The sequence below is a fragment of the Mytilus trossulus genome, chromosome 12 (genome assembly GCF_036588685.1).
Source record: "Mytilus trossulus isolate FHL-02 chromosome 12, PNRI_Mtr1.1.1.hap1, whole genome shotgun sequence".
In the NCBI taxonomy this organism is placed as follows: Eukaryota; Metazoa; Mollusca; class Bivalvia; order Mytilida; family Mytilidae; genus Mytilus; species Mytilus trossulus.
This window is the reverse complement of record NC_086384.1, coordinates 44,079,664-44,096,421: the sequence shown is the minus strand read 5'-3', so window position 1 is coordinate 44,096,421 and position 16,758 is coordinate 44,079,664. Positions and strand designations below refer to the sequence as shown.

Genomic DNA, 16,758 nt, shown 5'->3' with positions numbered 1-16,758 from the left:
GCGTCATAGTTAAGCCAATACAATTGTTTGTTTTTAGATGTGGCGATATTTATGTTGGGGCACATACATCCATTATAACATTATATCAACTTGAGCATAGTTAACCTAATGCAGCACTATTTAACTCAGATAGGTTTATATAACTTGTTTAATCGACTTTTAAAAAGCTTACCTATGCAATGTTATTCGAAAATATGAGAGCTTTCTTCTTACGAATCAAAAATAAGTGTACACTAACTTGCTATTGAAACGGGGTGATACACAGTTTACATAAAGCACTAGCAACTGAAAGTTTCTGTATATTTTACGGAGATAACGCAGAATATTGTGCGCATTTCCTTGTATAATGTCCCCAATATAAACACCATCGGGAGAATTTATGTTTAAGTTTTCAAAAATTGGTTAAAGTTAATGTTATCAAATCAGTTTCATATTTAATTTATCAAAATAAAATAGTTCATACCAACCAAATTTGTAAATATATGAGACAAGCATTTAAATATAAAAAATGAGATGTCAGAGGTGGTATGATTGGCAATGAGACAACTATCCACCAAAGTTCAAATAATAATAATAATAATAATATCTTTATTTAGAGAGAGTAACTCATTTGAATTACACCAATTTTCAATAAGGCTCTCTTAATACAAAAATAATTACATTAATAATAAACAATGCATCAATAATAATGATAAATAAAGATTATATACAATTTAAAATACAATAAGCAATTATGATATGGCATTACAGTACAAATATGATGGTATAAATGTTAAAAGTACATAGATTTGTATTTATGTTTAAATTCGGATACTGTATTTGATTTCTTTATTGAATTAGGAAGAGCATTCCACACTTTTGGTCCAGTGTATGAGAAACTAGACTTATACAACTGTGTATTTGGTTTTGGAATAATAAAATTATTTGAGGATGAAAATCTGGTATTATGTTTTTGGTTTGCAGAAGCTGATACAACAAATGAAGTGGATATAAGTACATTGTTATTACAGGCAACCGTACATTCATTAAATTCACAATGAGAAAACCACAAAGTTCAAAACAATGCTTAGTGTCAGTACCATAAATAAATGAAATACTATACAAACAATAGAGTTATAGTTATAGATACAGCATATAATAAATTTTCTCTTATTTTGCTTTATGTTTTATTAACATTATTTGTCATGTTGTATATGTCATGTTCGTTGAAGTACACTTAAAATACGCAATGCCATCTTTTTTTTTAATGTGTGCTTTATCCAATGAAATATTTGATTTTATCTATTCTAAGATGACCAACCGAAAATAAGTAAATCTGACTTGAAATTTTGTCAAGTATAAGGCTGTTTTGTAAAAACTGAAAGTTTCCTTCAAAACGCTGCAAAGTGCTTTGACTTATTGAATAGCGCAAAACTTCCTTGGAACGTGACGTGATCATCATTATGACGTTACGTCATGTCATATAAATTACGTTGATTGAAAAAAAATAAACATCTGTACTTTATTTTTCATAATTCTTCAATTATCTGAGTTAACATGCTGTTATACAAGACTGAATAACAATTTACTGTTTTTGGTATTTTTAATGAAATTGACCCGTTTCTGGACAATGTTTTAAAATTTATCTACGCACTAAGAAGGTTGAAAAAAAGTGTTAAGTGTATTCTGTTTTTTTTCTATTTTCTATTTTTATTTTTATGGTTATAAAAAAATGATTAATCAGACACCAAAAACTGTTAGATAAATGATTATTTAAGTAAAAAAAAAAACATTTCTTTTTTCTTCTCAAGAAAGTATTCCTATTGCGACAAACGTGAGAACTTTTACCAACGCAGCGTTTGAATAATATTCAGGTGTTTTGAACTTTCTAAATGTACTTTTGTTTAAAATACCTTTTTATACACAGTACAAATAAGTCAACATAAACTAGATGGTATACAACTTGGATGTTTGTCATGGAATGGTAGAATCCCTAGTTTAACCCATAACGTTTATTCGAATGTGCCTGTACTCTGAACATTGGGTATTGAATATCAGTTGATTCCACTACACATTGTTGATACCCCCCCCCCCAAAAAAAAACCCACACAAAAACTCTAATGAATCATTCACAACTTTTGTCGACTAGGCTATTTGTACTATTGTATTTTATATACATATTGTGTTAAACTGTTTTTCTCTGACTTGTCGAGTTTGTAAGTTGGGTTTATATCTAATTTGCTTTTATCATTATCAAGTTTACATGATGTTCTTATCAGTTCGATTGTTATTTACTACAGATTAACCCATGGTCTTTAAATCCACACCAGAAAGCTTGTAGGAATTGCAATTTCTCGGATGAAAGTAATGTAAATATGAAATGAAGACGTTATTTAAAATTGATTTCTCATATGGAATCGCAAATTTCTAAACTGATTCATTATAGTATTGTTGTTTATTTAATCGCATATGATTCATTAACGCTTGATGAATGTTTAGCACCATGTGAATCTCAAATCGCACGAAACGATAACTATACATTATCATTTACTAGAAAACTCATAGAGGCGAAACTTGTAAAATTGTGATATAATTGGTCAAGTTCAGTTAATACAAAATCACATTGTGTGTCACATAACAGGTTTTGTTACACTGATTCCAAAGATACATGATTTCTTTTGTGAATTACATACGTGAAATTAATCATTTACACAGGGTCGCTCCTGGTGGACTTTTTGTCAAGATCAACTGTCTACCGACCCCTTTCAAACACTTTGATTGATCATGAACTAGCATGAAACTTATACTTATAATTCATATATTTAAACTATAACTTTTTAAACAGTTCATTGTTTTTTTTTTTAAAACATGCAAAGTTCAAAAAGTAGAACCCTAATTTCGATCTCTGACCATGACCTTCTTTTCAAGTTAAAGCCATTTATCGCAAGGTTATTAGAATGAATGGTTCAAGAGTTTAACTACCAAAAACTGCATACTTTAAATATACAGGAAGGGAAACTATAATATCAACAACACATGTTTCATATATAAATACATTTTGCGCCTTTTAAACATAAATTGACAAAAATATTTGTTCGTCAACTGGAATTGCTTCATGACCTGAATGTACTGCTAAAAAACGAGCCATGTGAGTTCTCTTTTTTTTAATTTTATTTCCATCAAGTGTCATTGATTAACACCTTAAAACAATTTTTATGGTTAAAAAAACAACGATGAACCAACACTGTTAAAAAACTAATTTTGTTATTTACACAATACTGTTTTATTTTTTCTTCTCGTCATATATGTAGGACTCTAAAGTGCGATGGTCACACTAAAGTGCGATGGTCACACTAAAGTGCGATGTACACTAAGGTACGATGGAGTTTACGCTAAAGTACGATGTTTCTTTTGTTTTTTTTAACAACATAATAATATTTATTCATCTAATCTTGCTTGTTACAATTTTCACCAAGAGTCCAAGCTTCTCTTGATTTACCCTGTTACACTCCACTGATTATCCAGGGAAATAAACAGCTGACCCAACTTATTAACTTATAAAAGATAATATAATGGTTGTATAAGTTGTCTTATGCAGAGATTTATCAATGCTAAAAATTCTTTCTAATTGACAATAACATTGGACATCTTGGTTTATATGCATCTATTCTTTTATTAAATTCATTTTCTAAAATACTAAAGACATCAACAGTTTTTGTTCTCTGCTCGGATACATAGTATGACTTATATATAGAAAATCTTAATACTGTTAGTAAATAATTCAAAAATAATAATTACTATCTGTGATTTTATATCCAAATACCAGATGTTGCAATTTAATATCAAAATCTATTTTACTTCTTTTAAAGAGTTCATAGAGTTTTTGCCAAAATTTATTAAAATATCTACAGTTCAGAAAATAGTGAGCATAATCTTCTTCTTGCTTACAAAAATTACACCTATCTGTCTTAGTTACTTTCCACTGCAATAACAATTTTTTAGTTGGAACAATATAATGTAATCATTTCCATCTAAATATTTTTAATTTATTTTCAGTCATATATTCAAAAATAAATTTGTACAATGAATTCAAATTAAGAGTTTCTTGTTTTGGTAGGATTCTAAGCCATCTGTTTATCCCTATTGACGACTCTAGTTTTATATTTATCAAAGAGTTGTATAACATTTTATTTGTTAATAATGTAGTCTCAATTAAATTATTTTTCCATATGATTTTATTTCTCTGAATATTAATTGTAGTTTTGACAGAATTCTCTTTTTGAACAACTTGAATCCATTCTGTTGGTATAGATTTTTTTAATTTTTGAAATTCGGCGATCCAGTTTATTTTGAACTTTAATTTGTTTAGAATGTAGCTTTCCGATAATGACATTTTATCATCTAAGACATCATTTATGTAAATAAAAACGCAGGAATATCTTTAAGGTATTTTAAAGATTTAATATCACTGAAATTCATATTAAAGATTGACAAAATATTGTTTGAGACATTTAAGTATTTAAATGGTATAAGCTCCCAAGTCTCAAGTTTACCATTTACCAATCTGTTTACCCATGATGCTTTTAAAGCCACAAAATAACTTTTAAGGTCTACCATTTTAAGACCCCCCTTCTCATATGGACCAATCATCATGTTTCTTTTAACCTTGTCTGGTTTCCGATCCCAAATATATTTATAGCTACTGTTTTCTATTTCCTCTAGATAATTTTCGGGAGTTAGACAGAAGCTTCCCAAAAAAGTAAACAAAGGCAATATTAAAGTCTTTATAATAAGGATTTTTCCTAAAATTGAAAGATTTCGTTTTTTCCATATCATAAATAATTTATTCATTTTTTCTATTTTACCATTCCAGTTTAAATTTATGCATTCTTCTTTGTCATGTCCGAAAAACACCCCTAAAGCTTTAATAGGTTTATCTCCCTACTTAATCCCGACAATTTTATCTTTACAAGATTTCCATTTCCCAATCCATAATCCCTCTGTTTTATTTCTATTTAGTAGTAAACATGAAAAAGAACCAAAAATTTCTATTTCGTTCATTGCACCTACCACATCGTGTTTATCCTTGCAAAATAGTGTTGTGTCGTCTGCTAATTGTGAAATCTTGATACTATGACTTTTCCCATCTAACTTTATATTAATTCCTTTTACATTTTTATTATTCCTTAAAAATACGATGGTTGTTTGTTTGCTAAAGTGCTATGGTATTGCACGCTAAGTGCGTTGGAGCAAAAGAGAAAGGTTCAAGGGCACTAATGTTAAAAACAAGTCTTTTTCAAAATCTAGTTTGCTATGATATTACATATAATGCGATAGCTTTGCTTTTACTCTAACGGTAGTCATATGTAACTTTTTTTAAATTTAGAAGACTGACCTAGTAATAATTGCTCAAAATGTTATTTAGGTGTCACACAATACTATATTTCCTTAAAATGCATTTTTAACGATTCGGTTGTATTGGATTGATTGTTGGTTGTTTCACGTCCAGTTGCAAATATTTCATGCATGTTCAGTACAAGGGCAGTTTTGGATAATTGATGTAGCTTGCCGTTTACACAGCCTTTTTATGTAAATACATCCCCTTAAAGATGTCAGTTATAAATACAAAATTAGGGTCATTGTCGGAATAAATAAAATTTATCTGTACTAGCTTTAATTTAAATGCGAGAAAAAGGGGTTGTTGTTCGAGCTTTCCCCTTTTTTGTAGCGAGTATTAATACATGTTATATTTTACTACAATGTACACACTGATGTTTTAATGGACAATTTATGATTTACGCTTGAAAAAGTGTACCTTTTAGTTTATTTTACCGACGTTTATACTCTTCAATAAAATATACAACGTTTTAACGATAACGTAAACATTATTATGCATATGTTTGCTTCCAATATTAATTTCATTTTCCGGCATGTTTATTTTTGGTTTGTATTATAAACGACTGTGAACGTCAAAATCCAACTACATTTCGTACGTCTATACTTTCGCAGACAATAGCACTTTAGCGTATGGAAGCATCGGACTTTAGCGTAGACCATCGGACTTTAGCATGACCATCGTACTTTAGCTTCCCCATCGCACTTTAGAGTTCTTCTCGTCATATATTTATTAAAACTATAAAATAAAACACATCACAAAACATATATACAATTTAAAACAACATCTTAATTACTGTACATCGTCTTTATACGCAATTTAAATAAATGCAACTATCAAAATACCGTTTCTGATTTGCCGTGTCTCCGTCATTTTATCGGTCTAGTTTACTATTGTGATCTAACAAAATCGGCTGTAAAGTTTGTATGTTAAAAGTAATACTCTATGTTCGCACATGTAAAATTTACTATTGTTTATAACTTTTCATACAGCTTGAATGTCTGTAATGCTAAATAGTAGAATCACTAGTTCAACACATAGATTTTTCGATTGTGCATGTACTCTGAACATTAAATAGCAGTTGTTTCCATAGCGGGTATTCTCCCCTTCCCTCATCAAAGCTCTGTCTGTTACCTGATGTGTCGTTGTTCGTTGGGTTTCTATCTCATTTGCTTTTATCTATATTCAGTATACATGATATTTTTTTTATAAGTGCGATTGTTTACTTCTATAGATAAACTCATGGTCTTTAAATCCATACCATACTAATAGGAATTGAAATATCTCGAATGAAAGTAATGTTAATATGAAATTTAGAAGACGCTACTTAAAAGAGGGACGAAAGATACCAAAGGGACAGCCAAACTCATAAATCTCAAACAAACTGACAACGCCATGGCTAAAAATGAAAAAGACAAACAGAAAAACAATAGTACACATGACACAACATAGAAAACTAAAGAATAAACAACACGAACCCCACCAAAAACTAGGGGTGATCTCAGGTGCTTCGGAAGGGAAAGCAGATCCTGCTCCACATGCGGCACCCGTCGTGTTGCCTATGTCATTACAAATAAAGTTGATTTCTCATATGGAATCGCCAATTTCAAAACTGATTCATTACTTTGTTCTTTTTATTTCATCGAACAAGATTCATTTACACTTGATGATTATATAGCACCATGCTACTTTAAAATCCCTCGACAACCTCACGAAATAATGGCAATGTATCAACATTCAACAGACAACTAATAGAGGCGAAACTTGTGAAATTGGGATATATAGTTATCAAAGGTACCAGGATTATAATTGATCAAGTCCAGTTTATACAATATCACTTTCGGTGTTACATAACAGGTTTTGTTACATTGCTTTCAAAGATATATGATTTCTTTTGTCAATTACATACGTGGAATAAATCCGTTTGGGTTTTCACAGGGTCGTTTCTGGTGGACTTCTTTCAATATCAACTGTCTACCGACCCATTACAAAGACTTTGATCTATCATGAACTAGCACGAAACTTATACCAATCATGCATCTATCTAGACTTGCCATGTCATCAGATTCGAACTCATGTTGATGAAGTCTTTAACTATTACCTTTTAAACATTTATATGTTCTTTTTTTTTTATCTCTACGGTTACAGTCGAAAAGCAATTACATGCAAAGTTAGAAAAGAGGGACGAAAGATACCGAATGGACAGTCAAACTCATAAATCTGAAACAAACTGAAAACGCCATGGCTAAAAATGAAATAAAGACAAACAGACAAACAATAGTACACATGACACAACATAGAAAACCAAAGAATAAACAACACGAACCCCACCCAAAACTGGGGGTGATATCAGGTGCTCCGGAAGGATAAGCAGATCATGCTCCACAAGTAGCACCCGTCGTGTTGCTTATGTGTTATCAAATCCGTTAAATAGTCTAAATCAGTAGGTCACATTTATGAAAGGGAAGGGGTTGTAGTTACGACGTAAGGAACGTAGAACCCTAAATCGATCCCTGTTCATGACCTTATTTTCAAATTGAATTAAAGACCGTTTATCGCAAAATTAATAAAATGTATGGTTCAAGAGTTGTACTTCACAAAAAAGACTACTTCAAATATTTAGGAAGGAAATTATAATATCAACAAGACACGTTTCATATTTATACATGTTGCGACATACACACATAAATTGACGAAAATCTTAATTCGTCATCTGTTAAATGCTTCGTGACCTGAATGTACTGCTTATGTTCAAATTACCTCATATAAAAACACCAGGTATCTTTTACTTACGAATTATAAGTAACATCGACACAATATTAATATCAAATACGAAAAATGAAACTTACTGGTCATTCAATATTTTTATTATTTGAAACCAAAACGTCCCCAACCCCAGACGTAGAACAGCTTTATTAAAGTTTTGTTTTTCAATATACGTCAACCTCATCATTGATATTGTCTCTACTTGTTGTAATTCGAGCACTGGTGAGCATTAAGTAGATGAACGATGCGCGTTGTGTACCAAATTAAAAAGCTTTTTTGAAAAAAAAACAATAATGTTTATATGAATATCTTTTAAGAAACCAATCATATAAAACAACATGAAATCGCGCAAAATTGTAATGGAAGGTTTAGTAAATGGAAATTTGATATAATAAAACAAATAGCTCCACATTCTTATTTGAGTTTCGTATTCATCAGTCTTATATCGGAAATTGCGTCTTGTACATTAAAACCTTCATTTTGAATATTTCATGTTCACCATTAAAACCTGCTGACATGTTGTTATCTGTATAACTCGAAAAATAAGGCACAATATATCAATCTGACCTATATGTGACCATTGTAAATATTGAAGAATAGATAACGTTTTGAAATACGAAGCCAACACAGTAAAAATTTTATCAATCAAAATGACACATGCTGATATTTTGATTAGAAATGGACGAATTATTGATCCGGCCAATGGATTAGACTTTACTGGAAGCGTAGCAGTTTCGAACGGTGTAATTCAAGCTGTGGGAGCAGATCTTAATAATATACAAGCCATAAACGAATTTGACGCAACGGATTGTTTAATAACCCCTGGATTAATCGACTGTCACGTCCATTGCTACGAACATGCGACTCCTCTCGGGATTAACCCGGATAAATCATGTCTGTCAAGAGGAGTGACTACGGTTGTAGATGCAGGAAGTTCTGGTATGTGTTTTTCATCTTCCCTTTCAACCAATAGATATATATTATTAACTCATATCGAAGTAAGACTGGACCGGACCCATATGACTGATGATCAACTATAAAGAAACGTTTGAGGCGTATTGAACTCTTTCCTTGATTTATCTTCACTGGGGAACAGGCATTCTCAAAATTAAACGATTTGGAGTCAGAAATTAGATAATTTAAATATCGATTAAGCAAATATGAAAAAAACAATGCAAAATTTATTAAACGATATAAACAATATCTGGCTCTTTTTCTGTGCTTATTCAATAACCTTTGTGGTAGCAAATTATCTATTGCCTGACCAGTTTATAAATTGTCAATACAATTTGTCAATTTAAATTGTAAAATAGGTATTGTGAGAGCTATTTTCAACCGGTCATTTAACTACCTGTAGATTTACCTGGTTTGTTTTTGACAAAGCTAATTTAAATGAATGATAGCTAGCATGCTTTCCTTATGACCAATATCCTGAACAGACTATTCTATTTAGATATGGAACATTTTCATTTATACACAGTTTGTTCTATTTATTGTAAATTTATTTATTTTGCTTACAATCACAAATAAATCATTGCTGGTAAATCCCACTTTCATCATGAAGAAAATAGCGCTTAAATTTCTATTCACTTAGGCATTTGTACTTTTTTTTGATATATCAAAAATAAAATTTTAACAGATATTCCAATTGAAGTAGATCCAGAATATTAAATGAAACTTAGCAGCAATTAACCATTCCATTTCAGGAATCGTAATATAACATGAAAATATATCCCATTAAAAAACACCAAGCCACACATAATTCATCTCATAGAATTGTTAACAATTAGATGGGCTATCCAAAACAATCCATTTCACAAACACTTTAATTCCATATCATGAATCAGAAACTTAAAATACATTCCACATTAAAACCACCATGAGGCAAACATATATCTACTTTTTTATAAACTAAATTCACTGATTGAAATTTCCATCTTCACTGGTTAGAGACACTAAAAATGACTTAAAATGTCCCATACCTAAATATAATAGTCTATTCAGAACATTGGTCATGATACATGAGGAAAGCAAGCTAGTTATCAGTTATTTAAATTTTACCTTTTAGGAATAGTGAAGATTTTTTACTAGATAGTTAAATGACCACCTGTTGATGAGCTCTCACAATACCTATAGTACAATTTAAATGGCCAAATTGTGTTGACCACTTTTTATACTGGTCAGGCAATAGGTATTTAAATACCACAAAGGTGATTGGATAATGACAGTAAAATCAATCTTGGAATCATTTCAAATAGTTTTAACTGACAAAAACGTACTATTAGATAATAAAGATATTTTAAAAAAAATCCAGTCTTTGGATAAAGGTCAAAGCTTATCAAAATAACATATTTTTTTTACATTAAAAGAACCATTTGTAGGTTATACGTTATCGTAACCTTGTCTATTTTCTAGGAGAATCGACTTTTCCTGGTTTGAGAAAATTCATAGCAGAAAAAAGCCACACACGAGTGTTATGTTTTCTTCACATAGTTCAGCATGGTTTAGCTTCTTCTGGGTGTGCTGCTGGAGGTAATAGTTGAGTTCATTGTTTGAAATATTTAGCAAGTAATAGTTTATCATGCATGTAGCAAGGACACGGGTTAACTTTGTTGATTTTTTAAAATAAGAAAATTCCTGTACTAAGTCAGGAATATGACAGTTGTAATCCATTTGTTTGATGTGTTTTAGCCTTTGATTTTTGTGATTTTGTTTAGGGAATTTTTTATCTCGAATTGTTCTCGGAGTTTAGTTTTTTTGTGATTTTACTTGTTAGTCTAACTATGTAGTCGACAAAATACAAGTAACCATATGACTTCTTTTAGTTTCAGGCGGAGAAATCGACTCTTTAAATCAAGTTAACGTTGACGCATGCGTAAAATGTATTGAAACTAACAGAGACATGATAGTTGGTGTAAAAGTGCGACTTTCTGAAACTATATCTAATGGTGGACAAAATGAAGAAGAGGCATTCAGGTAATTCTGTGATGTAGATTTAAAACTTGAAGCGTGAATTTCATATCTGAAATCCTACAACATCAAAATTGAAATATATCATTATTTTAAAGGTTAAAACTGAACTTAAACCTACAAATCGCGATAAGGATCTGTATCGAAAGCCAATGAAGTTGAACTCACGAAAACTGAACAGAACGCCAATACACTTGACAATCCGTCCAACATTTCCATTTTTTTTTTTAAATTCGATCTGTTTTCTTTTATTCAATTATGATTTCTTTATTGGAGTGTTGTCTGGTTTTGTAAACATGAATGTCATTCCTAACAAATCATTATATTCTGTATACATGATTAACATTTGACTGTAACACACTCATTGATTGCTATGTAATGACATTTTATTCGGTATTTAAAATTATATCTTCATCATGACATATGTTTCAGGAGATCGTTGGAAGCATCAACACGAGTTAGACTTCCACTCATGGTTCACCATACCATATCGACAATACCAACACAGTCAGATGGTATATTTCAGTTAATCTATAAAGTCAAAGAAAATAATATGTGTGGTTGCAATTACATTAAAAAAAATAATACGGTAGATAGTTAGAATTTTTTTTTTATATTTTTTATTTTTTTTTATGTTTTGAGTCAAAGGGAAACACACTCTGACTTTGTGTCATTTTGGTCTTTTCTGGATAGTTGTCTCATTTGCAATAATACCACATCTTTTTTTTTTATATTTAACAGTGAAAAAAGATAATATAATCTTAAGGGTATGCTGTTATTAAGACATATATTTAGGGTAGGTAGTGTAACTGGAACCACACATACAATTTTGTTTGGCTTAAGTTAAAAATCAAACTTCGCAAAACGGTTAATATATATCCAGACAAGAAGTCTTAAAGCATCACACTCATGGTAAATTTATACAGTTAAGAATATTCACATTTATATCGTCGATATTTAATGTTCCTTCCGGAGCACCTGAGATCACCCCTAGTTTTTTATGGGGTTTGTGTTGTTTATTCTTTAGTTTTCTATGTTGTATCATGTGTACTATTGTTTTTCTGTTTGTCTTTTTCATTTTAGCCATGGCGTTGTCAGTTTGTTTAAGATTTACGAGTTTGACTGTCCCTTTGGTATCTTTCGTCCCTCTTTTAATGTTATTGTAGTCCACATTCAAATATTAAAGTGCTCATCAATACTGTTAAGACAAATTCAAATAGAATTGGGAATGGAAATGGGGAATGTGTCAAAGAGACAACAACCCGACCATAGAACAAACAACAGCAGAAGGTCACCAACAGGTCTCCAATGCAGCGAGAGAAAAACCCACACCCAGAAGCGTCCTTCAACTGGCCCCCACACAAATAAAAATACTAGTTCAGTGATAATGAACGTCATACTAAACTCCAAATTGTACACAAGAAACTATAATTAAAAATATTACAGGACTAACAAAGACAAAAGGCTCCTGACGTGGGACAAGCGCAAAAATGCGGCGGGCTTAAGCATGGTTATGAGATCTTAACCCTCCCCTATACATCTAGCCAATGTAGAAAAGTAAACGCATAACATTACGCATATTGAAATTCAGTTCAAGAAAAGTCCGAGTCTGATGCAGAAGATGTAACCAAAGAAAACAAAAAACAAAATGACAATAATACATAAATAACAACAGACTACTAGCATTTAACTGACATGCCAGCTCCAGATTTCAATTAAACTTATTCAAAGATTATGTCTTCATCATATGAATATTAGACACCATCCTTCCGGTTAGAGGTTTAGTATTATACCATCATAACATACATGTATATGAGAAGAACAAAAACCGTGTCATGCCAACAACTATTTAAAAAAACTGTGTTTAGTTCCGATGCAAAGACCTTATAAGTGAACAATATTAACGCCAACATATGCAATCATTAATAACAGTATCGTAACTATATACCTTCTAGACTTATCAAATCAAATTCAGTACGACCAATACAAACTGCAATATGTTCTGGTTGTGCATTCATTATGCCATAGTTAATTGCATTATTATTTATTTGATTCAGAAACTTCATCCATAATGTGCTGCCCGCGTGATCTGCGTCCTGGTGACATCTATACGCACACATTTATTGGACACAAAAGTACTATTATAGATGCCTCCACGAAATCCATTTATCCAGATGTAATCGCAGCAAAACAAAGAGGAGTTCTTTTTGACGTCGGTCATGGTCAAAAAGCTTTTAGTTGGCCTGTTGCCGAAATTTGTGCGAAATCAGGATTTTGGCCAGATATAATTGGGAGTGATTTACACACAGGAAACCATGAAGGTCCAGTATATGATCTCCCAACAATTATGTCTAAGTTTTTACACATTGGCATGCCTATAACAGAAATAATAAAAGCAGCCACCTTAACGCCAGCACGTGCAATTAAATGGCAAAATGTCATTGGAAGTCTAACTTCTGGTAAATCAGCTGACATCACAGTTTTGAAAATTATAGATGTTGACCATGACCTGGAAGATGGTAGATCTCAAATCAGACGAATTAAGAAGGTTATTATACCTATTGCTGTTTGGAAAGATGGAAAACAATTTCAGATAACGAAGCCCCGTGTTTTTCCAAATCCCCAACTTCTAGATCGAAATGCTCAAACGATGAACAATGACATAATTCGCGATGTAATATCGCTTTAGAGCTGACATTTTAATATCAAACCATTTATGACTGTATCGAATGGAAGTGGAACATAGTGTTTATTTAAAATTTACTGCAATAATTATGTTCTTTGTAATTCAAGTAAAGGTTTTCAATTCTTTATTTTGACATGACGATTGTGTTAATAAAATACAGTCAAATGTACAGTTATAGTAAATAAAAGAAAGAAGTGAAATTCACGGTGGATTAAATATAAATCATTAATCAATAACTCTTCTTATAACTGTGAATACACATCTATTCGATAACTCATGATTTAATGCAAGACCGGAATTAATGTTTTGTATTTCTGCATTTAAACTCAATTTGAGTTTTGTTCTAAGTAATTGTGAGCCCTAACTAATACTATAGGATAGTGTTTTGAACTGACTAAAATTGATCCTATATTAAAACTTTTATTAATGTCAAGCAGCATTCCAGCAGCGTCTTCATACGGATTCCACATTCCCAACAATATTCCAGGGTTTGCATTTTTTATTTTGTTTTCTGTGATGAAGAGTTGATGCTTAGAAGGAATCTATTGAACAAATGGTTATGATGTTGTACGGTTGTAACTTATCACTTCAAACATTCTACGGACGCCGTCATTATTTGTTTGACCTTTATATATATACATATATATAGGAAGATGTGGCGTGAGTGCCAATGAGACAACTCTCCATCCAAATAACAATTTAAAAAGTAAACCATTATAGATTAAAGTACGGCCTTCAACACGGAGCCTTGGCTCACACCGAACAACAAGCTATAAAGGGCCCCAAAATTACTAGTGTAAAACCATTATATCTGTTTCTCAGATGACCAGGGAATACTTCACTTATTTCAATTATCACATCATCGCCTAAATAGGATATCACCGAATGAGTTCAATGACAGAATTTTTACTTCCAATAAGCATTACGAAGGATGCCAGCTTAACGTTTGGCTTTTTAACTATTTTGATCTGAGCGTCACTGATGAGTCTTATGTAGACGAAACGCGCGTCTGGCGTATAAAATTATAATCCTGGTACTTTTGATAACTATTTGCAAGTAACTAATAATAATAATAATAATAATTCTTTATTTAAAGAGGGTTACGCAGTTAGCTATAAAGCTAATCTTCCCTGAGGCCCTCATGAAATACAATGAAATATAACAAACAATTACAAAATATCAAACAGACACACATACATGAATAATGAAATAAAAAATTGTCATGAAGTAGAACTAATTCAATCAAGTCGAGTTTAGATTGATTTGGCTTTTTTTTTTTAAGAATTATAGTGCTATTTCGGTTCTTATACCCATTTAATGGAGTTCCTGCTTGAGGTTCTGAATGGTAAGGCTGGTATCATTACTTGTAATGATGTTTTTTTTCTGATGTTCGAAATCTTGATCTAGGGTTGTATGTCCCTTAGTATCTTCTTTCTCTCCATTCATCTGATTTTAATTTATCTAAGACATGTCTGGAATACTGACATAAGGCAAATTAAAATAGTATGACTAGGTGTGTGTCATCTATGGTTAACCCTCTAGTTTTCCTAAACTGTTTTGTACCATTTCAGAAAAGTTGTTATCAGACATCGTTTTCTATGTACGTTAGGGTTTACTTTTGTTGAAGTTCAGTGTTTCTGTAGTTCAGTGTTTCTGTTGTTCCGTTGTCTTCCTTTTATAGTTAATTATTTCCAACCCGGTTTTAGTTTGTTACCCAGATTCAATTTTGCGTTATCGAATTATAACTGTTGAACAGCGGTATATAACAGTTGCCTGCATTTATCATCATTCTAAATTAAATGATTTACATTTTTAACTAATCAATACAAAAAACGTGACAAAAAAGAAATGAAAAAGCAACATTATTTTCATATTAACAGCACGTCAAAATTTCTGAAATATTGTAAACAAAGGAATCACTAAACAAACATCAATAGTCACCACTTCCTCGTACGTCTGGGAGAGCAATAATTGTCCAGTTCAGATCAAAAGCTTTGAATTATTTACGAAAATGAAGTCAAATGCTTTAGCGAATATCATGTGTGTTTCATTTTTAATTTGGTTAATGGTTTTAGGTATTATAAATGAACGAAACAGCAAACATGAAGATTAAAAGAAAACAAAAACTGCACGGACACGCAATATTTAAGAACTGATTGGAAATATCGATTTTATTGAAAATATTATGTTTTTAGTTTAGAGGGAGTCTTTAACCATGTTATTCACTTTGTATGCAAGAGTTCCATTTGGGTTAAATATCGTAGCCGGACCAAGTTTATGTTACATTTCAACTGTAATGAACATTTTAGTCTTTGTGACTTTGTTTGATAAGAAAATAAGAACACCGTCAACAATTTTAATGCAAGGTTTGGCTGTTGCAGATGGTATAACCGCATTATGTACATACGGTATGGAACCGATTTTTAATTTGTTTTACGAAAACATCGGCGAACCTGGTTCCCCTAGTGTAGTAACTACCTATTCTTATACTCATGGATATGAAATGGAAATTTCAATTGAAGAAACACAGAATCTTGTAGACCTGAAATATCCGTATTGCGTTGTGCACTACTGTTTGAGCCACTTAGCTGATAATTTTCACCTCGTATCTGTTCTATTGACAACTTCACTTGGAATACAGAAAATACTAGCTTTATCATTGCCAATATGGACTAAAATAAACATAACAAATCGTAAGTCAGTCATTACTTGTTGTTCCTGTTTTTTATTTGCGATGGCTTTAAATATCCCAAGAATGTTTGTAGTAAGTATAATATCCGACACTGAAGATACATGTTTTGTGACAAAACCATCAAAAACAATTGAAAGATATGTTCTTACCATTTATCCAATCTTGTTCGCCATTTTGCTTACACTAGCTATCGCAGTGATGATTTCATCTGCTTGTTACATTGTATTTATTTTGTGCAGCCGGAAGCATGTCAGAGGTCATGCCAAAATA

At 31.4% G+C, this 16,758-nt stretch overlaps 1 protein-coding gene across 1 annotated transcript; it reads left to right on the top strand.

The window, feature by feature from the left end:
* Nucleotides 1–8,769: 8,769 nt before the first annotated feature.
* On the top strand, nt 8,770–13,965 carry LOC134693462 (deacetylase Oant_2987-like). The gene is made up of 5 exons (XM_063554294.1): nt 8,770–9,079; nt 10,556–10,672; nt 10,966–11,116; nt 11,543–11,625; nt 13,168–13,965. The coding sequence occupies exons 1-5, from the start codon at nt 8,791–8,793 to the stop codon at nt 13,797–13,799; spliced, it is 1,272 nt and encodes a 423-aa protein (XP_063410364.1). The 5' UTR covers nt 8,770–8,790; the 3' UTR covers nt 13,800–13,965.
* Nucleotides 13,966–16,758: the final 2,793 nt, after the last annotated feature.